The sequence below is a fragment of the Bubalus kerabau genome, chromosome 11, assembly GCF_029407905.1.
Source record: "Bubalus kerabau isolate K-KA32 ecotype Philippines breed swamp buffalo chromosome 11, PCC_UOA_SB_1v2, whole genome shotgun sequence".
NCBI lineage: Eukaryota > Metazoa > Chordata > Mammalia > Artiodactyla > Bovidae > Bubalus > Bubalus kerabau.
The window spans coordinates 105,489,739-105,514,185 of NC_073634.1; the positions used below are offsets into that span (position 1 = coordinate 105,489,739).

The following is a 24,447-nucleotide window of genomic DNA, read 5'->3' on the forward strand; positions in this document are numbered from 1 at the left end:
GTCTTCTGGGCAGTGGCAGCCCGCTACCCATGGCAGTGGGGTGACAAACCAGGAGGGCAAGGAGACCAGCACGCCCAGTGGCCCCCGAGATCCCTGCTCCCCATAGGGCCGCTGACTGCCAGGCAAACCGTCCAGAGACAAAAAACTGCAACCACCACCACCACCATCAATTTTCAACCTTCCCACGGAGCACAGAGTGATACATACCGTGCAAAAAAGAATGCCTGTTTTGGAATGCGTGAAATCTTGAAACACTGCTGTTCTTTCCTACAAAAACAAGAAAAAATAGGGTCTTTATAACTCAGCTCAACGCCAGCTAGGCAGTGGGCTTAGATTCTCACAAGTCTCCCGACTTCCTACTATTGTAACCACTTTGAGGCACAGAAAGGTTTAGCCAAGGAAGAGGAAGAAGTGGATTCTTGGTATCATCCAACAAGACCCTGTTCCTACAGCACGAGGCTTCTTCCAGACAGAGACAAATAATGGGGAGCAGCACATTTCATTAAGATAATGCAGGGAGAGGGGCACACCCTCCAGAGATGGCCAACACTAAGAGTAGGGGTGCCAAAGGCAAGTGCCTGCCCTTGGGGGTCCCAACTCAGAATTTATTCTAACACCTTTTCTACAGGTGATCTGGAGGATGAAGAGCAACCAACCTTTCCTATAGAGAGATTTTTTTTATTTATTTTTTAAAAGATTATAAAATTGTTAAGAACCATGTCTTAACTGGAGAAAAATATTTCAAGTCAAAGGAAGAAAATGAAATCATCCCACCTCTCAAAACAAACCATACAGCTGGCAACATCATGAGACTCCCTCTGAGGGCTCCTACTGAGGGCTACCAGGTACCAGAGCTGGCCTGCACTCTGTGTGTCTGACGTACCCGATCTGCACAGGTACTGCCACCACCCCCCGTGACAGGGGGAGAAACTGAGGCATAAGAGGTTAAGGAACTTGCCTCTTAATGTGCATCCACTGTTAGTAAAGGGCTGAACTGGTTTCTGAACCCTGGGAGTTCATGGCTTCTCCGTAGAGTCAAAACCAAAAAAAGTTCCTAAGAACCCATGAAACACCTTAAAGGCAGGACATGCTGTGTGCAGACGTGGAGTAAGGAATACAACGACCAGACCCCTGAGGATTCAGCATGGCCATCAGGAGACAATTCCTTCAACAGCAGCCCCTCTCTGATGCTCGTAAAGTGTTGAGTTGGCCACTCAGGGAGACCACACTGAGATCATGTGGAACAGTGGGCAGGGTAACTAGCCAGGAAGATGTGATGGGCCCGGTTTTAGCTTAGTCCTCAGGACAAGACACTTCACTCGTGTTTAAAAAACGAAATGCAGAGACCCTCCCTTCAACCTCCTACCCATCTCACAGGGAGGGTGTGATGGCTAAACACCTAACAAACAGGACAACACAAATAAAATACTAGGAATTATTAAATGATGAAAAAGTTACTTTTTCTGAAAGAGAATAACAACAAGGATGGCCCCTGACATGTACTGAGCGCTCAGTCTGCGCTAACTCAGTGAACCGCCACAACTCCGCAAGTCTGTACCACTGTTCTCTCCACGTTAGAGGCCTGGGCACCAAGCACAGAGGGTTAGATGCTTCCCTGAGGTCACACAGCCAGTGGATAGCAGTCAGGCCCAGGACACGGGCAGCCTGCCCCAGCGCAGACAGCTGTGAGACGCCCTGTCTGAAACACCCTCACTGCAGGGTCTTCTGCTGACCTCTGCAAGTCCCTAGACCCTCCTGGGACCACATTCAGCTTCTTCTTTACCCTCACACCTCCTCTGCAGAATGGCTCTGGAGAAAAGAGACCTAGAGGACTAGTAAACTGAGTTAAAAAACAAACCATAAATGGCGTTACATTATGAAATCAACAAACTCAACTGAATTGGGAAACCTGGAGGTAAAACTCAAGAGTTTACAAAACTCATTAAGGCTGGAATATTCAGGACATTTGGCAGAGTCTTGTGTTAAGAAGCTGTGTCCTTGAGTGACCTTGAGTAACTTCATTTTTCTGAGCCTCCATTTCCTTAATTATTAAAACAAAAAAGCAATAACAAAAAGAGGGGCTAGACTTGACGGCCTTCTCTGGCTCTAAAAACGCTCTGACTTTGCTAAGGTGGTTCTAGTCAAACCGTCCTCTGCTTTCGGGCTCTCCGTTTCCTCAGCTGCCTGGTAACCTCTCCTCTAGGACAAGCTGGCTCCCTCTTCAAGCCCTGCCTGTCCTCCCTGCCACAGTTCCAGCGAGCTCACCTCCTCCTACATCCTGCTCGACTCCCTGAATGGCTGGCTTGGCGACCAGCAGCGGAATGAGAGTGAACGCAGCTCAGTACCTAAGTACCCAAGATGAAGAGAATGTTCCACTCTCCTTCCTGCTCAAAAATACTCGCCACACGGAGCCCCCGCAGCCCCTGGTGCCCCGTGTCCTCTCCCAGCCCGAGTGCTCCGAGTGAAAGCTCTGCATCTTGTTGACAATGACAGCAGTCACGCTCAGCAGTACCATATGGGAGCCACGATTTAGCTCCATTAATGCTCTTAATTTGAAGACATCAAGCCCTAATTACACACTGGGTACTAAAAAGGCAAAAGCCTTCCCTGGTGCCAGCTACTTAGTGGTGCTCTGTTGCCTTAACAGCTGGCTGGGGCAGAGTCCGGCCAAGCCGGCCCGCGCGCTCTCTCAGGTGGAAGAGACCTGCTCCCAGACCAGAAGTGAATGGAAACAAGGGGCTCCTCGCACCCCACCCAGGGACATGGCTGTGTCACCTTCTGTGGCCTCCAGTGGGTCGCACACTTTAGCCATGCTCTTCCCTGGCCCAGCAGGGTCCCGGTCCAGGGAGCCCAGGGCTCACCTCTTGCTCCAGGGCGCTGTGCAGCCGCAGAAATTTTAACGGCGTGGAGGTGGATGGCAAATGCTCTGGGGCCAGGGCCCCAGAGCCGCTCAGCAGGGTCTGGAGGAAGAGGGTGTAGTGGAACTCCACCAGCTCGCAACTTGAGAAGAAGACGATCACCTTCTGGTCTCTCTCAAACTGCACGGACACAAAGCGGGGGAAACACCACCACACATTTTTAAGATCAGGTGACGCTAAAATGAATCTCTCTGTAAAACACGTGGGCAGGCTGGCCCCGAACTGGAAACAGAGGTGACAGATGGCTTTGAATTATTTTTAAAAACAACACTGGTCCGCAAAGAATGCAGGACAGGAAAATGACATAGCTGCCACCTCAAACGGGCCTCCTGCATCTGAGAAAAACAAATATGCTTCAGAGCAAAGCTGCATGTGAGCTCGGCCTCCCTCACTCACTCGGGGCTTGCCACGCACAGCCCTCCCCGTGGGGACCCTGAGATTGAAGGCAGTCTAGAAGCTGCACCCTCAAGCCCTTCCACCTACTATTTTCTCATGTACCAGAGAAAGTTATCATGTGAACCCGGTAAATACACAAATAGGATGAGTCTCTAAAACCACGCACACAGACCCACGTATCTGGCTCACATCCAGCATGCTTCAACCACGTGACATCTCCAGTGTCAGTCTAGGACTGGTCTATGAGGCATATCTCAAGTTGAACACACTGACCCCTGAGTCCTTACTGCAATTCTAGAACCACTGACTGAGAAGATCTCTGCTAAGGCCTGCACTCGCCACCACAGTGAAGCTGGGAAACTTCCATGCGCATCTCGGCCCGCTGCCCTCCATGCCTGACATAAACAGCATTGTGGTCCTTTCAGGATCAGGTCAGGCCCAGCCCTCAGACCTACCTTGCACTTCTGCAGGATGAAGGCCGCCAGGCAGACGAGTCTCAGCTTGCTGGGGACCACCACCACATGCTGCTCGAGACCGGCTGGGATGGCGAAGCCATCCAGCTCATCAGTCGCCTGTGGAGGAGAAGCTTCGAGAAAGGCTTCGCTCTCCGGGCTCGACACATCATGGCTTTCATCCAGGACAGAGATGCTGACAGGGTCGTGTAAACTGATGTCAGCTAGCCGTGCTACACCTTTGAGAGAAAGCGAGAAAGACAGAACAGCTGACAGGCATGTGCTGTACAACCGTCATGTCCGCACACCCCCACCACCACACATCCAGGCTTACTAAGAAATCTCTGACGGGTACCCCCAAATGCTAACACTGATCTGCCCCACTGTCAGGCTCCTAGGGATCCAATTTCTTCCTAGGGCCTAAAAACCCATATATACCACCAATGTTTCTAAACTCTGACCTGCGGAAGACCACTGCAACAGATGTCTGCCCATCACTTCCCAGAAAGGCTTCGGTGGTCAAACAAATTATGGAAATACTGATAGAAAGGTTTCCTGGGATTCTTTCGTAGGGCTTCCTGTGTTTACAGGCCTTGTCAGAACCTTTACTCGTGTGACTGTGCCAATGAGTCTCCTCGAGGGAGTGGGAATGTGTGGCATTTCCCCCACTCTGAGCACAGAATCCCTTTTTCATGGATTCTCTCTTATGGTCACTGTTAGTTAGAACACACCCTGAGAACTGCTGGTGGGGCAGGTGGATGGCGTCTGGTACACATGCACTGGCTGGTATACCAAGTGAAACAGGAACACAAGCGCTAAAGCACCCTGCAGCGCTCTGCGTGCAGGGAATCCTGGTGGAGCCTCAGTGCTCCCATCTACGACAGAGAGCTAAGAAGCCCCATCTCACGAGGATGGAAAGACAGAAACGAGTTCACGGAATGTATTTTTCAGGTTTAATTAAAAAAGAGCCTTAAAAGTCCCAGCTGGGCTTCCCTGGTGGCTCAGTGGTAATGAAACCGCCTGCCAACGCAGGAGATGTGGGTTCAGTCCCTGGGTCGGGAAGATCTCCTGGAGAAGGAAATGGCAACCCACTCCAGTATTCTTGCCTGGAAAGTCCCAAGGACAGAGGAGCCTGATGGTTGCAAGAGTCAGACACGACTGAGCAACTAAAGAGCAGCATGGTGTCTTCAGGAGAAAGGCAGATGATGATGCTTAGAAACGTGCTGGCAGAGAGGCCACCTCCTTCAGGACAGGAGCCCTACCCTGAGCGGGCAGCACCCACCATCACAACCTCTAGAGACCACCAGCCTCCTCCTACCTCCATACCGACGTGAGTGCCGGCAGCTTCTCCCTCCCGCGAGGGTGCTGGACCTGGGACCTGCCCTTTCTCCTTCTTCTCAGACGCCAGGGACCAGAGAGTCAGGATGGTGGGGAGAGGAGGCCGGGCATGCAGGACATGCGGTTTGAAGAGCAGTCCTCTCAGGACACCTTCCTCCTTGCCTCCCCAGCCCCCACCTTGAGGCCGAGAACCAAGGCAGGCAGACAGCCGAGGGGCAGCTCCTGTCCAGGCCCTCCTCTTCACTGAGAACAGAGAGAGTTTCTTTTCAACTCACCTTCCGTGAGCGTCGCCGACAGCAAGACGTTCTGTCGTTCCTGGCACTCGGCATTCACAGCGTTGAGGATCACCGTGAGGTCCTTTTCAAAACCCAAATCCAAGATTCTGTGGTTTCAAGGAAGGAGTTTTAATCTCCATGAATACATGGAATGCTACAGGACTCCAGAAGTTTCAGTGAAGATCCAGAAACAGCCCTTTCCCTTCACCTCTCATGCTTCCCAGAAGGGCTCACCTGTCTGCTTCATCCAGAATCAGCCAACGGATCTGACGGAAATGGATGTTCTTGGTGGATTTTATATGATCCACAAGGCGCCCAGGAGTGGAGATAAGGATATTTATTCCTTTTCGGAGCCTGTTTAAAAGCATACATCACAACAGGAAGTAAATCTGACGGAGCCGCATCAATGGAAGACACAGCGAAAGGGTTAAGGAAGACAGATTCATGGCCAGAGCCAAGGTGCCACAGTCTGAGTCATGACAAACATAACAACAGGGAGATACAAAGATATATTTAAGTTCTTGTTTTTCTCTGTAGTTTCTCTATCTTGCAGAAAATAACTGTAAGTGCTGAAATTCTATTAAAATCGTAAAACCTTAAATCTCAAACGAATCTTGACTATATAACCCAATGCCCTTTATCTGATCCACAGATGCTTTCTAGAATATTCCAGATCGTCACCTCGCTTATGCCAGGGAATCCCTTACGTGAACAAGTCATCCCATGTCAATGTGCTGTAATGGCTGGAAGGTTTCTTACATTGAATCCTTGTTGTAACTTCCAGGTAATGTGCCCCTCCTTGCCCCATAGACTAGGAGGAACAAATTTAACTTCTTACTCCCCAGACATCCTTTATCCCATTAGCCCACAGTAATAAAAGTGTATAGTTTTCAGCTGAGTACATTTTCCAGCTGCCCTTGTCATTAAGTGGACACATGCCTATGTTCTAGCAATAAGATATGTGGAAAAAAGAAACATGCAAATCCTATCAGTACCTTTAGAAGAAGGAGGTATGGCAGGAGGCTAGATATAATGGCTGGAACTCCAACAACTATCTAACACTATGAGGAAAGCTTGAAAACAAAAGCCTCACTTAATGGCACAAAAAAAAACAGGATGAGCCAGGGGTCCTCACGCTGGTGCACGCACCATGCCAGCCAGCTTCTTAAATGTGAAAGAAAGAGGAAAAAAAACTTCCGTATCATTTGTGGCACTGTTGCTGTTATTTACAGTGGAGTAGAATCTCATCCTAGCCAATATTTGAAGGTTTCACGTTTAGAATCTGCTCCTTGGTTACATATTACACACAGGGTTGGACATAACCACTAAGCATGAGGCTACAATAAAATAAAAACGTCTTCAAGAGAATGTAGACAATTTGGGATGTACTTCTTGCAACAATTTTCTATTGACATCCATGACCAATTCTAACACAGAATTACAAATAAATGTATCTGGGTATAAAAAGCAAGACGTAAAGCATCATGTAGGTTTAGAATCTTGTTTTTGTAAAATCAAACAACAAATTCCCAAACTCCCAATGTCACAAATGGGAATCTAAGAGGATATATCCTTAGCAAGGGGGACCATGGATATTGGGGGATGGGAGGGGTTGAGGGTGCGAGTTAAGAAGGTAAGGAGCTGTCACTGATCACATCAAAAGGGAACCACTGGTAGGCTCATCAATATTTAAAACAAATAGCACTGTTTAGAACGACCCCTCATGGGGACTCGAGCTGTCCGTACATCCTGGGACTAGGAACCACCGTCTGGGACAAGGCTCTGTCTCCCCAGGATGAGAAGGGCCAAAGTCTTACAGCAGAGGAAGACAGGGCAGATTGAAAAAGGAATTAACAACAAGCAAACTCTCCCTACCTGGCCTTTTCTGATTTTCTCTTCTCTCCTCCCATTAACACTCCAGGCACAATCCAGGCAAACGGCTACAGAAAGACATCAGACCAAAGTCAACGTGAAGCCCCGTTTACAGAAACAGAGCCTAACTGCAAATTCCTGTTCCTTTAGGAAGCTGGAAGGGAGAGCTTCTCAGTGCAGGAGGCAATACTACGCAGACGCAGTTCCAAGGCATTGCCAGGCCCGTGGTTACCAGCACTAACTTAAATTACAACTATTCAATTAGCTTCCAACGCTGCAAGAGAGGAATATGAGCTTTTTAAATGATTCAAGGAGCTTCTTTGCCTTTCCCCATAGAGCCTGAACTGAAAACACGTTTCAGTGAGTCTATTGCCTTTTTTTATTTTTTCCTTTTTGGTTAAGATCAAACCCAAATACAATGCTTCCTCATTGCCACCCATGATGAAAGAAAAGGAGAGATCAATTCTCATTATAATTTGGTGGGCTGGCAGGCTTTGACTCGGAAGCTTTCTCTGTCTCCATTCTGAAACAACCCCTGCTTGCAGCCCGTTAAGTTGCTTTCACTGGATCACCTTAAAGTTGTACCTGTGAAGCTCTGTAGGTAGCTTGCTAGTGACTACGATGAATAGATTATAGGAATGGAAGTACCAGGAAACACTAGTAAACTCACTAAGCCAGAAACCAGTGATTCATAGGTTTAGATCAATAAAAACCTACAAACTGTACCTGGGGAGAGCAGAGACAACCAGGGAATGGAGGGACACTGGAGTGATTCCTAGCTCTTTGAAAATAAAGAAAAGACTGTGGGATCTCTTTCCTCAAAAAGTCGGGAAAAAAAGACAAAGCTGAACTCGTGGCTTGCCTTACCTTAAGCAGTTTCTGGACAGTATCAAAGCTTTGCAGAGCCAGCTGTAAACATGAAAAAGTGAGAAATGATGAGCAAGGTCCCGCCCTTCCTTTTCATTTATTTTTAAAAATTTAGACAGTGTGAAGTGATAAGGATGCAACCTAGGACCTCAAGCTAGGATTAAAAAAAGTCCTCTACACAGAATCTCCTTGGGAAACACATCTTGTTCTTAGGCTGATGCTGAAACCTGTCAGTTTGGAGAATCTATTTCTTGGACACACAAACACAGTGTTCTGTGCTCCCTCTGCTGGCTCAAATTCCCAGAGTACCGTGCAGAGAGGTACAGTCTATGGTGCACAAAGATGGAAGAAAATGAAGCAGAGTCGACCTGAATCTGGCTGCCTCTGGAAAGAACAGAATGTAGTATGTGTGAAGGGGTGTGGTGACGCAGCAGGCTAGCCTTGGGGTTGCTGCTGTAGAGGTGACATGACTATTTCCTAAGGCTATGTCGGGGCAGAGCAGCAGCTAAAGACAGAGATGATCATTTCCCAAGTTTATTAAGGGGGGTAGAAATAACACAGAAACTAACAAGCCCAGTGGAAACCAGAGAAAGAGAAAATAAACGTAGGTTATAGCCTTTAACAACCATCAACAAAGCCTCTACGTAATCCCTTTATCCAAGGAAGATACACAGTTTCCATGTGTTTAGTATTCATGAAGCATCCCAGGGAAGTGGCGAGGTTGCTGCTGTAAAAATTTAAATAGCTCTATGCCTGCTCCTTCACTGGATGGAGCTGAGACAGGGCACTGCAGGATGTTCAAAAGGCTGGGCTGAAACCTCCATCACCGAGATCTGTTCTCTGCAAGGAAGTGATTGGCATTTGATACAGGAAACACATATCCTGATCTGCAATTGCCTCCACAGGCAAATAAAATAAATCAGATAGAAGAGATTTCCACCAAGAAAGAAGAAAAATATCAAAAAGCTTAACTTTCAGAAACAAGTACAAAATTTAAAAAAAAAAAAAAAAGGTTCATTTTTAGGGTCAACTGCTTTTAATTTTTAATTAAGTTGTAAAAGGAAAAAAATGTACAAAAATGCAATTATTTTAATTACTTTTAAAAGAAATCTATAATGTAATTAGTTTTTAGATAACAGAGAAACACTTCTCCAAAACCCAAAACTTCTGGTTTCTAAGACTACTCGAATTTTTCTTCTTGTCAGGAATCAGAGGATGGTTCCCTGCCAAAGGAAAAGAGTGTGGTGATTGGTGCAGTAGGGAGAAAAATAGTCAAAACACCTGAATTTTATTCAACGATATTGCTGAAAGAACCTGCTTATTGTTAGCACACACCCCGAAAGTGGGACTGCTTACCTCTCTTGTTGGCACTAGTATCAGAGCGTAGGGGCCATCACCACGCTGTTGAACAGAAGAAAAGAAATGCCGTGAGTTGAATGAACACAGGTCACAGGAATCTGGACAGATATTAAGGGTAGCCACTTGTAAACATGAGAGGCAGTCTTATTAAAGAAAGTGGTAAGATGGCCCACTGTGCTTGAGTGCTCAGTCAGTCATGTCCGACTCTTTGCGACCCCATGGACTGTAGCCCACCAGGCTCCTCTGTCCATGGAATTCTCCAGGGGAGAATAGTGGAGTGGGTTGCCATTTCCTTCTCCAGGGGATTGTCCCAACTCAGGGGTCGAACCCAGGTCTCCCTGGGATTCTATATCGTCTGAGCCCCCAGGGAAGCCCATTATCATGGAACAATGATCTAGAAGTTCTGACCCATGCAATCAGACAAAGAAATATGCATGAATCTGGAAAGTAAGAGGTAAAGTTGTCATTATTAGCAGATGATATTTTATCCTAAAGAAAAAAAAGCTTAAGAAATCACTTGAAAATCTATTACAGAAAGACAATTCAGTCAACTAGCTGAATGTAAAATTAATATATAAAAATCAATAACCTTCCAATTCAGAAAGTTAGATGGAACCATGTTTAGAAATAGCAAAAAAATTTAAAAAAAAACCAACATAAAAAACTACACTTCACAAAAATACAATAAAAACTTTTAAATACCTCTGAGGAACATAAAATAAAATTTAAATAAATGATTCTTGGATAAGAAGACCCAATATTATTAATAAGCTAATCTCCCTAAATCAATCCATAAATGTAATTCTAGTAAAAATGTCATGAACATGCATATTTATGCGTATATAAAATGTCACAAATACACATATACATGCATATAAAAATAACATACAGAACCAGATAAGCCGATTTCAAAGTTCACATGGAAAAACAAATGTGCAGGAATAATCAAGATATTTCTGAACATCAAGTGTTAAAACAACTTAAATCCGTAGTAGCTTTTTCAAAACTGATGCTAGTACTTAAGAAATTATAATAGCAAATACAGTCCAGAATTAAATCAAATACATATAAAAAGCCAGGAAATACAGTAAGGGGTAATTTATATCAACAATGAAAAGACGGACAATTTAAATGCCCTTTTAAAACTAAGCTAGAAAAAATACAGTTGGAGTTAAGTTGGCCTTTTTACAGATGACATAAAACTCAGAAACTATAAAACATGAAGAATTTTATTACACAAAAAATTTAAAATTTCACAATGAAAAAGTAATACCTAAACAAAATTGAATCAAATAACATGGGGAAAAATATGCCATACATAAGAGAAAAGACCATTTCTTAGTTTATAAAGGTTTGTAATTCAATTAAAAATAAAAAAAACCATCAACTCAAACAGAAAAATGGAGACGGGCATAACAGTTAATTTATGGAAATAATAATTCAATATATGACTTTTAAACATGTGAAAAGATGCTCAACTTTACTCCCAAGAGAAATTCAAATTAAAACTATGAAACAGTATTTTTCCCATCAGATGAGCAAAAATAAAACAGCCGACAGTGTTGATACAGGCACAGGGACACAGAAACTCCTGTACACTGTTGGTGGGAATGAAAATTGGTGAAACTCCTTTTAAGATCAATTTTGGCATTATCTACCAAAAAAAAATACAAATTCCATTTATAAGAACTTCTCAAAAAGATTCGTGTGTGTAAAAAAGTTGTTTAATTGCTTTGTAGCAAAATGTTGAATACAACATAAATTCCATCAATGAGGGAATGACTCAATAATTCATGGTACAAACATCCAGTGGAATACTAGGGGGCCATAAAAAAACAAAGGAGGTCAACACAGCAATGATAAGAAAGCATCCCCAAACATATTAAGTGAAGACGAGCAAGGCACAGTGCATAGCAAGCAACCATTTCTGTATCAAACAAACAAAAACTTCAGCCAAAGTGGGGGAACTATGCATACTCAGATTTACTTTACACCCAAAGAATATCCCTGGGAGGATAAACAAGATGCTGGTGATAAGGACCACACTATCCTAAGAGCCGTGCTATTTGGGCCAAGGGGCAGTAGAACGACTCACTGATCACTGTATGTTCTTTGGTACTCTTCAAGAAATTTTTTTAACATATACATTATATTCATAAATCACAGTAACAATGATAGAAGAAAACAAAGTAATCTGAAAAGGGTCCAGTGGTGCCCTGCATCTCCAAGGGCTGGGACACATAGGGGAGGAACCAAAACTCTGTTAGGGAACTTCCCTGGTGGTCCAGTGGCTAGGACCTCACCTTCCAATGCAGAGGGTGTGGGTTCGATCCCCAGTCAGGGAACTAAGACCCCACATGCCTCTCAGCCGAAGAATCAAAAGAGAAAAGAGAAGCAATATGGTAACAAATTCAATAAAAGCTTTAAAAAAATGGTCCACATCAAAAAAAAAAAAAAAAATCTTGGGGGGGAAAAAAAGCCACATTAGTGTAGAAGCTAAGCACAGATTTAGTGGCAAATTAAATTACAAGGATGGTTTTCATGTTTTGCATAGGAAATATTTACCCACAAGGAGAAAAAGATTTGGAATTCAAACTAGAGGTGTCTGTACTCAACATCTTTGCGAGACGGCACTGAAGCCCGGGCGGGGAACGGTAAACATGTTAGTACAAGGGTATCAACACCGCAGCGTTAGAGATTCTGACATTTCAAAAGGTGTTACTACACAGAGAAGAAAAAAGAACAATCAGTTCCTCGCAAGGCAGAAGTGAGTGAGGAAGGATGGATGAGATGTTAAAAAATAAAAATGAGAGCCCAAGTTGCTGAAAGTGTGGAAACACAGAAAATTGGTCCGTTCTCATCCCATCACTACAGTAATTGAAGCCTCTGCCGGGTGCCTTGAATTCACTGCTTCCTCCAGACGGGTTTTTAACAGGCCAGATCCGTTTACTTTGAACCGCAAGGGCCTATACTGAATGTTACTTGAAATAAATTTGGGCTTGGAAAACCATTTCTACAGAATACTTCCATCTTTAATAGAACGAGCTGTTATTGATATTAAAAAAATACTTGAGTAAATAAAAGCAATGACATACACGGCTGGTTAATGCTCTGAATATAAGCAATTCAGAACACTGCCCTTCATACAAGTTCACGTTGCTGACGACGAGGACACTGAGAGGGCAGGTACTGTTGCCAGGATCGGGGAAGCAGGGCTCTACTCTCCAGGTGCAACGCCTTCCTTAATCCTGGCAACCCCAGGACACAGGCTCCCCATGATTCCCCCCTGGAGCATACAGGGATGGAATGATGCGCTCTACGTCTCACTCAGACCCAGGTTCTGAGCAGAGCCCCACCATGCTGTCCACTCTGGGAACACAACTGCATCTCTGCTGTCCTTAGTTCACGGGTCCAGGAAATGAGTCAGCTGCGCTGGAACTGTGGGACCCACGCCAACTCAGATATACGCCCAAACCCTCCAACTTTCCAAGAAGGAAAAAACCTCCACTGTCTACAGACATTCTCCTGGAGTATCTAAAGGGCTGAGACTTTACCACACTGACTTAATAATTCATATTTCTTCTCTAATCTGTACCGGGTACAATGTGAAAGCCCCTTGTATGAACCCCAGCACTCCAAAGTACCCAGTGGAAGAAAACACCAGTCATCCACAGGAAGCAGAATCTCACTCATCCACCTCAGAGAAAACCAGTATTAGTTTGAAAAGTGTCTTTCTCATCTCAGAGTGTGCATGCACATATATATATGCATATACACGACCATCAGTTATGAAACTGGACTATCATTATACACACTGCTTTGTAACCTCCCTTTGTTAACACGGCAAGAGTGCCTATTGAGTTCACAAAGAGGAATTGAAGAAAATATCGCTTTCAATAACTACATAAGGTTCTGTCACTTGAATGATAGTGTAGGATTTGTTTTATTGACTTAAAATCATCTAAATAAAGTTTAAATAAATTTGAACATGTTCATTCTGAAATAATTTCGGGCTTACACAAAACTACACAAATAGTTCAAAGAACTCCCTTACCCCCTCCTCCCAGCTTCCTTATATGACATTGATTCTCAAAATCATTATGTTAAGATCTTATGGAAAAATCTGAACAAACCTTTGGGCCAACCTGATACACTGGAAATTAACACTGATTCAATATTATCAGTTAATCTATAGACCTTATTAAAATTTTGTTAACTCATTTTCTAACATGCCTTTTTCCAGACTCAGATCCAATTCAGGGCCACACACAGCACTCAGCTGTCATGTCTTTCGTCTCCTTTACTCTGGGGTAGAGCTTTAGTATATCTTTGTCTTCTGTGACCTTAATACTTTTAAAGAGTACTTGCCAGTTGCTGTGTAGAATGTCTTTTGACTTGGCTTTATTTGATGTTTGTGATCAAATTAGAATTGTGCATTTGTGGCAAGAAAACCAGAGAAGGACTTCCTTTGTGGCTCAGCGGTAAAGAATCCACCTGCCAATGCAGGAGACACAGGCTCAATCCCTGACCCTGGAAGATCCTACATGCCACGGAGCAACTAAGCCCACACACCACGACCACTGAGCCCGTGCTCTACAGCCTGGGAGCTGCAACTACGGAAGCCCTCACACCACACCTAGAGAGCAGCCCCACCTGCTGCAGCCAGAGAACAGCCTGTGTAACAGTGAAGACCCAGCACAACCAAAAACAAACAAACAAACAACAAAAATATATGAAAATTAAAAGAAAAAAATATATATATGAAAGAAAACCAGGGAAGTACAATTTTATCCTTCATCCCCCTAGCAGGAGACCTGTGAGGTCAACACAACCCCGCACTGGTGAGGTCCCGGATGAGCCCGTGGATGCGGTGGTGACAGCCAGGCCCCCCACCATAAAGGTACCATCTTTTCCTCTAGTTCCTGGAAAGATAACTTGAGTGTGTAAATATCCCATTTTCCTCACACTTTAATCCGCTCACTCTCGTATCTCTGATGATTCCTGCCTGAAGCAGTATCACTGTGGCATTTGCTACATGATGATGTCCTATACGAATTCACTGGACTTCTACTGTAAGGAAGGGCTTCCCCTTGCCCCATCTGTTTAGCCAATAACTCACCTGCATGAGTGTGGACCACAGGTGTTTGTCTTAGACTGTGGACCGGAACCCACACTATCGGTATTCCTTCCATCACTGCAGTAACAGGAAGGCTCGGCACACATGCAAGTCTGCGCGCCCAAACCAAGGCAACAGTGACCAACCGGCTCTTCTTATCTGCCGGCGAACTACTCTGCTTCCTATTTCTATTCTCACCGTTTCCTCTCAACTCAGAATAACCAGGGTGGATTCGTGAGATTCACGTTGGGTTCTGAGATGATACTGATGCCCCCGGAACACGGCACTCACGTGGCCTCCTCGGGATCCGTGCCAAGGAACCTAGTTCTGGCGCCTCTGGCCCAGGTGCTAAGTGTGTTTCACAACTAAAGAGAGGTCCGAGAAAACACGAAACACAAGGCGGCCCAACTGTCACATTCACTGATGGGGTGCTTATTTTCACTTCTACTATTCATGCCAAATCCCTGTTTTTAATACAATGCTAATCATTTCTGGTAAGAGGAGCTTGGCCTTTGGAGCCAAAGAGAATGGAGGCGGAGACCCAACTTCAGGCTCACTCCCCGCATGGCCTTAGGATGGTATTTAACTTCAAGTCTCCTTGTTTTTTTTCAAATTGAGGTAACAGTAATTCCTTCCAATTCAGTGGGATTAGGGCAGTTAGCAAGCCAAGAAGATAAGGTGAACAAAGCACCCAGCAGCACGTCTGACACATGGGTAGCATCTTAGAAACGTTCCCAGGAGGCCTGCTGGAATGACTGTTACAGTTGTCTATTATTTGCTCTGTTTTCCATTCTGTCCCCCACTCGGGGCACACTCTTTAGATGCAACATACTTACACAGTACATGATTAAACAGAGACAGGAAAACAAAGCTAAGTGAAAAGATTTTACCGCTTTGGTTCAGTTTGATGGTTTCATATGCACCATGAACAATAACAGAAAAAATGCAGTTTCTTTTTTTTTTTTGGCCTTGTCGAGCAGCTTGCAGGATATTTGTTCTCCAGCTAGGGACTGAACCCAGGCCCCTGGCAGTGAAACTCCAAGTCCTAACCATTGGACCGCCAGGGAACTCCCAGAAAGACAGCCTTCCCACTCACCTGTATTTTGGATTGCATTGCTTGAAGAGACTGGACCACAGGGATGCAATAGGCAAGAGTTTTACCTTTTAAAAGAGGACAAGAGGAATTAAAACCGGAGTCTGAGGACATCAGAAAACCAAAAATAGTAAAGGAAACTGGCACCGCCCTGAAGTCTGGAGATAGAAAAGTGCACTCACATTTAGGGGAAAATGGAAGTCACCTGTCTGTCACAGCTCCTAGTTCTGCACTGTGAATGCAGTGCTTCTAATAAACCTGCAGCTTTGCTCCTTTAACGTCTAGCAAAGGAGACAATGATACGCTTCTCAAGTCTCACAGAGGCTCAGCTCAGTGAATGTCCCTAGGAACTAGAGAAGCTCCCCTCCCCGGGGTCACCTTCAACCTCTCAAAGGCGCTTCTGAAGGCACACGTGTCGTCTGTGGTGCTTTCACGGTCAGGAGCCAGTTGGAAGCCCAGAGCTGGCCTCCAGAATTCAAGGAGAAACCATGGATGGAAAAACCCTTGGGCTTCCGCCCACCTGGACAGTGGCTGAGCGGGGAAGGAAAGGATAGCTGACTTGCTCTTACAGGCACAAGAGGTCAGAAAAGCCCTTCCAGGCTGTTCCGGAACAAAACCAGTGCTCCGTGACCGACCGCAACAACTGGCACCTGATCAGGGTGTGCTCATGGCAAGAGTGTTTCAACACCAGAAAAAAAATTCATCGCCACTGGAGTGAAGATGGACGGCTCTCGCCATAGATGGTGGGACCAGGTGGAGCCCTGGGAGGGGCGCTGAGAAATGACTGTGGAACCTGACTCCTTTCTGATCATTCCTGATTGTGGTCCCATTGATCATCCCCTTCCTTTCAGGGCTCTGATCAGAAGCAAGCATGGCCTCCCCTCCCCCCACCAAACAAAGCAGCCACCACCATCAACAGACAGCTCACCACATGACCATGGAGGAAGGGCAGAAATCAAGTGATGACTGACCTGAGCCCGTCTGGGATCGCACGAGGGCATCTCTGCCTTCCAGCAACACGGGGATGCTCTGCTTCTGAACACTTGGGCAACCCGGAAGAAAGAGCACATGCTTACCTATGATGTACTACCTGCCCAGGTTTACAGGCAGAGACACAAGATCCACAGAATGCAACTGACCCAGGCTCTACGTCACCTTGGAGGTCACCTGAACAGTCATGGGAAGGGCTGAGAAGCCTTGGATGGTTAGAAGGGCAAAACCCTAGTTAAATTTTTGAAACTTATGGGGCTGAAAAGTTGAGGCAACCCAGAGATTGGCTGGTATGCTACACTAATTAAAAAGAAAAATGCGACTGGCGTGATGACAAGCTGGAGCCACCACAAAGCACATCACGTACTCTATCTTCTGAACCAGGGAATACGAAGCAATAAGACGTTATGGAAAGATTCCCAAGCAGAAGAGGGAAAGGGGGACTTCGTGAGCCCTGCAGACAGCCAGGAATTGCTGCCGACTCTAGAAAACCAAATATGACAGCCACGGACACGGTAAGATGTGTGTCCAGGTGTGTATTCCAAAACAAACAACTAAAATGACAAGGTCTTACTGCATAGTATAGGGAGCTATATTCAACGTCCTGTGATAAACTACAACGGAAAAGAACACGAACAAGAATATACATTTATATAACTGAATCACTCTGCTGTAACAGCAGAGATCAAAAATTATAAACGAACTATATTTCAATAAAATTTAAAAAAAACTGAAAGGATATGGAAATCACATTTGATTGCTAAAACCGAACAAAACAGCAACAAAGGGGCTCATTTTTTCTTTGATGCTTTTACTAACAGCTCCTTCTAAGTGAAAGGTGACATTAAAACGTACATGAGCACACATACTCAAGGCGGTGGGGTGGGGGGAGTCATTTTTGCTCCATACCTCTCACTACTCCATTTCCATTTTCCAGGCGTTGTCACTAACATTTAAAATCTTTTTTCAGCATCCCATTACATCTAATCAAGTATTTACTCCTCTCTTGTAGCTGACTCTACCCCTTACTACTAAGAAATGACAAGATAAATTCTGTATTTTAGACAAATTATTTTCGGGCAGCATAGACCACAGTGGTGTCCCACGCAGACCACTTCTGGACAAGAGACCTCTTAAGAGTTTAGAGCTGAGGGTGGCAGGGATGGAGACCCAGTCCCATGTACTACGTGGGGAAACCGAGTGGTTACCAAGCCCTCAGGGGTTAATAACCTGGCATTGCTCTCTAAGCCAAGACATGAGTTTTCTGTCCTCCTGGGACAATTCAGGTTTCATTTGCTTATACCCACTTAAATCCTGAGAAAATCAAGTGACCCAGAACTCTTACCTGGTCATACTAGACATTTTTAAGACTGTATTTATTGTGGAAATCTAAAAGAAAAGACAAAAAATAAATAAATAACATATATATTTTTTGGTATAAATACATTTAATGCAAATAAGGATGCAAAGAAGGGGAAAATATTGGGGTAAAAACTGATGATCACAATCCAATCAAGTTCCTCCAAACCAATGGTTCTCAACTGGAGGTGGTTCTGTGCACTGGCCCCCTGCCAGCCTGTCCCAAACCAGTGGTTCTCAGCTAGGGGTGGTTCTGCACACTGCCTCCCTGCCAGCTTTCCCAGGACGTGTGGCAACATCTGGAGAAACTGTTGGTTGTTACAACTGGGGGCGGGGATGCACCTGGCACTGGCTGAGCACAGGACCTGCCAAACATCCTACAACACTCAGGGCAGCCCCTGAGACACAGAGGCCCCGTCTCCCAGTGTGCACAGTACCCTGGCGTGGAAAGCCGCTGCACTCTGCGCTGAGAACACAAGCACAGATAACCTGCCCGAAAGAAGCAGCAGGTAAAGCCATGACCATTTGAGCCAAGAAAATCTGGACTTCCTAAAAGTGAAAGTATTTCTCTCGCCTTACTCATAAACACAACTGGAACACTCATTCACGGTTGTTTGGTTTCTTTTAAGTGTCCATGTTCAAAAAGACCCTTCTTCCTTCAGTTCTTTATAACTCCCTTAATAGCAAGATGACAGTTCATCTCCCTCTCCATGACACTGGCACCCAAAACAGTCTTGATGCCATATTTATCCAGTAATTATGAGGTGGTCTTCAAGTCAGATATGTGGAGTCCCAGTCCTAAAGTGAGTTAGGTGAGCAAAAACAAAAAAGGTGGGTGGGCTGGGGTCGGGGTGAGGACAGTGAACAGATTCCTAAGCTCATGTGAACTGACCTGGAAAAGCGTCTTATCAATCTGAGTTTAGCTGGGTAACCTGGAGCAGATATAACTTCTTTGATTTTTTTTTTCTTCCTAGAACTGTCACTTCACAGACATTCTGAATGAACAGACCCCCAAAATCGAGACACCCAGAAATCAAGGAGGGATACTTACGAGATGTGGGTGGAGGTCCAGGGCTTGAAAAGCATCTGAAGTAAACACCTTTTCTTGCACCTGCTTTACTACAGGTCTGCAAATAATGAACAAGATGCAGGCAATCAGTTCCAAGAGACAAAGAAAAGGGCAGAAGACACTTAATCCCTTTCATTCTCGCAGGGCGTCTGCCCCTGGACATACCTGGGGAGTTCCGGGATCTCAGGGTTGTTTTTGAACAGTGATGAAGTCTTGGCGCCCGGCTTCCGCTCCTGGTCTCCATCCCTCGCGCCGGCTGAGGGCTTCTTGGGAGAAAACGTCCTCTGTGACTTCCCCTTCAGGGTCCTGCGAGTTTCTTTAGCGGCAGTTTTCTTGGCCGGGAGAAAAGAGGCTTTGCTCCTCCGTTTCGCTGGGGGAGCCTCGCTGGACGCCTGGCATTTTCTTTTGGTGGCCGCTGCTTGCTGCGTTGTTCCCAAAAGGAAAGAGTGACAAGAGATGCGTCAGTCCATGAAGACAGACCTCAGAGTGAAGCCTGACTGCCCACAGAATTGCATCTCTCCCTGCAGAGATCATTACTCCCCATATGTCAAGCAAGTTTAGGGTCTGCAATCAGATTCTTTAACTCAGCCCTTTTCTCCCCAAAAAGGAAAAAAACAAACAAACAAAAAACCCCACAAATCTCAGCTGATACATCTACCAGACCTTACCAATCGTCTTAACCTCCACTTCCACCAAGATCATCAAGGGAGAGACATTTTTCAGGCTGAATGTTAACAACTGGAGTCTGTTTGCAGGGAAGGGAGGACCCACCTAGTGAAATGTGCAGCTAAGGTGATCCAAATCCCTAGGAATCCATTTACACGGCAAGCACGGGAAAGAGGAGCGATGAATCTTGCCTCTCTCCACCAACAAAGCCCGTCGGTTACTGCACGTGCCCAGGAAGCGGAAACCTTCATTACCGCCTAGCCCGACCGCTTGGATGGCTGTCATTGTCTGCCCTCGTGCTGCTCCCCCAGATTCAGGGGGTTTGGAGACGATTCCTCCTCCCAGCTTTCATTCCAAATGAGAATTATGCTCCATCCATCACCTCCATTGCAATTACTCCCAACGCATCTCACCTTTCCATTCCCCATCTGATCAGCGATTACAGGCTACAACATGAGATATTTTCTTGCCTGTTGCTTCTTATTTCCATAACATGAATGTTGTTAAATGCATGGTGTCCAAACTCCCCCTAGGAGAAGAATATCCAATTCCTCTATTTTCCTTGGCCTTCTCTTCCAATTCACATTACACATGAATATACAAACATCCCCTGAGTAGCTGGGGCTTATTATTCTGGAGTTCTGGTTTCTCTTGGAATACGCTATCTTCCTCTTGGCTTGAGATCATGACTTCTGTGTACAGACATCAGTTTGCTTTAGCTGTGACTGTCAGCTTCTGACTAACCTGGCATTAACAACAGTTCTCTGTTCCTGGCAACCCTAAGGGCACCTATAGCGAGGTAATTCAATATATATAACTTCAAATATTTGGTATTAATATTTAGCATTGGTATTAACATTTAGTATTGATAATCTGCTTCATTTTACAAATGTCACAAGTTTATTTTTACAAAGTCCCAAATTTTCAGACTAAAAAGAGATGAAGTCAAGAATCAGGTCTCATTTGCAAGATGGGATGAAATGTGCAGATCTTGCTTGGTTTATAGAATCACAGGCTCTTGAAGTACAAAAAGGCCTAAAGGCCTCTCCCGCTGCGCATGCGTGGACCTCCCATCGCAGGAGCCCTGCCAGGCGTCCCTGCAGCTCCTGCCTGCACCTCCTCCTACTGCTCTCCACCCCACGAGGCAGCCCATTCTGTTCCCAGCCAAATTCCAGGGGTCCGGAAGTTCTTTCTGACATTCAGGCAAAATATGTTTCCTGGAAAATCCAAGTCCTGGTCTGCAGTTTGTTCTCGGCACCAACTCTTATGCACAACACTCCTTTGTTCACCACAGAATTCCATTTTTTTTCTCCTTCTTTGGACTAAATACCCCAAAGAGGACACAAACTTTAGACCCCTTATCATCCTAGTCATTCTTTATTCCCATGTCAGCATCTCTTTAAGTGTTTCAAGTTAAACACAGTATCAGGCAGGCTTTCCATTGTGCTCAAGCTAAAATCCAGAATGTGTGACCTGAGCTATTAAGAATCTGCCTTTGCCCATCTCACCAGCCTCAGCTTTACTCTCTGCCATCCTGGTCTTCCTTAACTTCCGAGGATATCCTAGGTTCGTTCTCTCTTCAGGGCCTTTGCACGTGCTACTCCCAAACCCAAGTCCCCAACCCGCCCTCTTGTACTCATTCCTCAAATCCAGGCTCACCTGCTGCATCCTCAGAGGAGCCTTTCCAGACTTCCTGCCTCCACCTATCAAAGCAGGGTCCCTGTCCTTGGCTCTCCTGGCACCCTTCTCCTTTGTAGCACTCAGTGGATCAGTAAATACAGGGTGTCATTTGCTGTGTGATGTCTGTCTTTCCCATTAGATTGTTATAAACGGACAAGCCTGTGCTGGATAGCACTGCATCCCCTGCACAGGACTGTGTCTGGCACAAAGTAAGTGCTCAATAAATACTTGCAGGATGAATGAACAACACGTCATTGAATGATCCTTTTCTGTACTCTGGACACTGTTCTACTTGTCAGGCCCCAGGCCGCCAGCATGCACAACATATTCATTAAAAAAAAAACTGACCACTTAGTAGCTGTCAGGTAGCTTGCTTCTAAAGGTACAAAGATCTGACAAGCTCATGAAGAAGTCAGAGACAAGTGGATGAGACAAAAGTGTAAGACTGCAAACCAAACCTGTATTTGTACTACAGAACAGGTGTGGACAAAGCATTCTAAGGGCACAAAACAAGAAGACTACCATGGCCCACGGCGAGGGGGAGGGAGGCAAAGATACAGGAATGCTTCATGGGGTGGCAGCTGAGCACAGAGGAGAAAAGATATACCTGGATCTCTTTAAAAACATGCAAGTCTTTGCGTCCACTCCCCCACCTGCCTAATAAGGGGATATGGCAGACAACCTCCAGGGCCCATCCAGCCCTAACAGTCTTTGATATTAACAAGCACATTAAGTAGTTACTATGCACCAGCCAGTACGCTAAGTACTACATGAGTGATGTCACTGGGCCATACAGTACTGGTATTACCCCATCTTAAGCTAACAACACTGAGGTGGCAATGGGGGGGGTGACCTGTCCCCGCATCACTGAGGGATCAAGGCTTTGCCCAAGCATTAATTCCACAGCCTAGTTTCTAACAGTAATGCTGCAACACCATTTAGAAACTGTATCCTGTTTGGTTAGAAAACATCATGTACAGTTTGATCCCTATTTTGCTCTGCTTCTTTTCTAGAAGGATAAACATCACAATGTTACCCAGAGTTATCTCTGAGTATGGCAATTGTGGGGTTTTTTTTTTAATCTACTTTCCAAATTTCCTACAATAAATCTGTGTGTGTGTGTGTGTGTGTGTGTGCATATATATATATATATTTCCACCCCCCCCCCAGGAAAAACATTCTGTGTAGTGTTAGAGCATAATTTAAGCTGTCAAGGTCTTTCCAAGTCCAGTATATTAGCAACTCATGCCAAGTTCAGGCTATTAGCAAATTTGGTTAGCATATACAGAATTCTCATTCAAGACATAACAAATATGCAGACAAGGCCAACACAGCTGTTTAACAATATCCTTTTGATATAGTGGTTCAAGCAATCATAAAACCAGATATCTTACATTTATTTATTCAATCCACTCAATGAACTTTCAGTAAGTGTTTTCTATGTCTTGCATGTACTTGGTATAAGCACCTTACTGACCTGATGGAGCAATTCTATTACCCAAAATGGAGTCAATATGACTTATAACCTTATACGAAGTCAAAATCACTGTTCTCATATTATAGGTAGGAAAAGTGAGGATCAGGGAGGTGAAGTAATTTCTTCAAGGTCACAGAGCCAGCATGTTGCAACGCTGGCATCTAATCCCAGGTCTGTGCTATTCCAAAGCCCCTGTGCCCAACCGGCTCTTTTGTACTTCCCTCCCCCTTCAGTATAGATGAAGCCACAAAATCGCCCAGCAGAAAAGTTTTTACTTACAAGAATCTAAACCTAAACTTGATTACCACGAAAAAACTCTAGACAATAATCCAGACAGTTGCTATGAACTGATATAAACTCAAGAAACTTCAGCGGCACTACACTAGTTGAAAGGAACTGAACCGAACTTTGACAAATAATTTTTCAATGGCATTAAATGATGCTTTTTTGAGAAAACACACACATACGCACACTTTCTTTGGCAGCAAACTGTATCCTTCCTGGTCATTTAAGGCAACAAGATTTTTCAACAGATTTTCTGTCCCATAGTCCTCCTCTTAGCTAGGAACTAAGTCAGCCATCCTAAAAACCAATTTTCTGCTCTGGTTTGGGCTAAATTTCAGGCATCTTTGTCTCTCAAACGAAGATATTACATTGACGAGTTGTATTTTTCTTCCCCGCCCCCCACCCCTTCATGGCGCGTCGATGTATGTCTCGGTTTCGAACACTCTTCAAAGAAATTTCTAGTCTCCAGTCCTCATTCCCGAAACAAACTGACCCATAAGAGTGGCTGAGAGAAGATTAGATGATGGGGCTGCTAAGGGACTCAACGCCCCGACAGTCCGTTTCTAACTTCGGGTGACAAGTCTCTCATCCCCGCCTTCAACTAACAAGCGGCCCCCAGCCAGCTCCGCCCGCCTCCGCCCGCTCCGCTCCCGCTCCGAGCGCGTCTCTGCGGGCCGTGGTCGGCTCTTAAGACACGCGCGGCTCAGCGACTCCTCCGGGAGCTGCCCGATGAGTGACTTTTCCCCACCTCAACTCCGCGGAATTAATTCGAATCCCGACGGAGAAGGCCTGGTCCGCAGCTTCCCTGCGCGTCGAGGCCCCACCTCCCCCCCCCCCACCCCCACCCCCCGGGAGCGAATGCATCCAGAAAACCGGATCAGAACTCACCCGCCTCGCGTGGGCCGGGCGGGGTTTGGAGAAGGTCCTGAAGACCGCGGCCCGGGGCTCGGGGACCTGAGGAAGCACTCCGCTGACTGCTGCCATGTCGACAGAGAGGCGCCTCCGGATCTCGCGAAACCCGGAGCGAGGCGCCGCGAGACCCCACGTGGGACGCGCGCGAGGACCCCGCTGTAGCTGTCCCGCCGAGTCCTGCGCGCCCGCGCGCGCTTTCTGGGGTCCCCCGCCCCCCTCACGAAGGGGCCCGCGCCACTAGCCTGCCGGATCAGCGGCGACCCGGGCCACAGGGCAGTCCCTCGTGGCGCGGCCTGTGCCGGGGGTGGGGGGGACGCCAAGTC

At 45.7% G+C, this 24,447-nt stretch overlaps 1 protein-coding gene across 3 annotated transcripts in view; it reads right to left on the minus strand.

The window, feature by feature from the left end:
• Nucleotides 1-24,402, minus strand: part of DDX31 (DEAD-box helicase 31) — a 73,656-nt gene extending 49,254 nt beyond the window's left edge. For 2 of the 3 annotated variants that reach the window (XM_055541489.1, XM_055541488.1), the window contains exons 1-14: nt 24,101-24,396; nt 19,270-19,526; nt 19,087-19,162; nt 18,022-18,065; nt 16,658-16,728; nt 15,690-15,754; nt 9,475-9,519; nt 8,119-8,160; nt 7,255-7,319; nt 5,614-5,733; nt 5,380-5,486; nt 3,770-4,005; nt 2,862-3,038; nt 208-267 (exon numbers count right to left, since the gene is read on the minus strand). In XM_055541489.1, coding sequence (XP_055397464.1) covers nt 208-267; nt 2,862-3,038; nt 3,770-4,005; nt 5,380-5,486; nt 5,614-5,733; nt 7,255-7,319; nt 8,119-8,160; nt 9,475-9,519; nt 15,690-15,754; nt 16,658-16,728; nt 18,022-18,065; nt 19,087-19,162; nt 19,270-19,526; nt 24,101-24,196 — 1,461 coding nt within the window. In that variant the 5' untranslated portion in view covers nt 24,197-24,396. Of the gene's footprint in view, nt 1-207; nt 268-2,861; nt 3,039-3,769; nt 4,006-5,379; nt 5,487-5,613; nt 5,734-7,254; nt 7,320-8,118; nt 8,161-9,474; nt 9,520-15,689; nt 15,755-16,657; nt 16,729-18,021; nt 18,066-19,086; nt 19,163-19,269; nt 19,527-24,100 lie in introns of all 3 variants that reach the window. The other variant, XM_055541490.1, reaches the window with a different exon arrangement.
• Between the last annotated feature and the right edge of the window lie 45 nt (nt 24,403-24,447).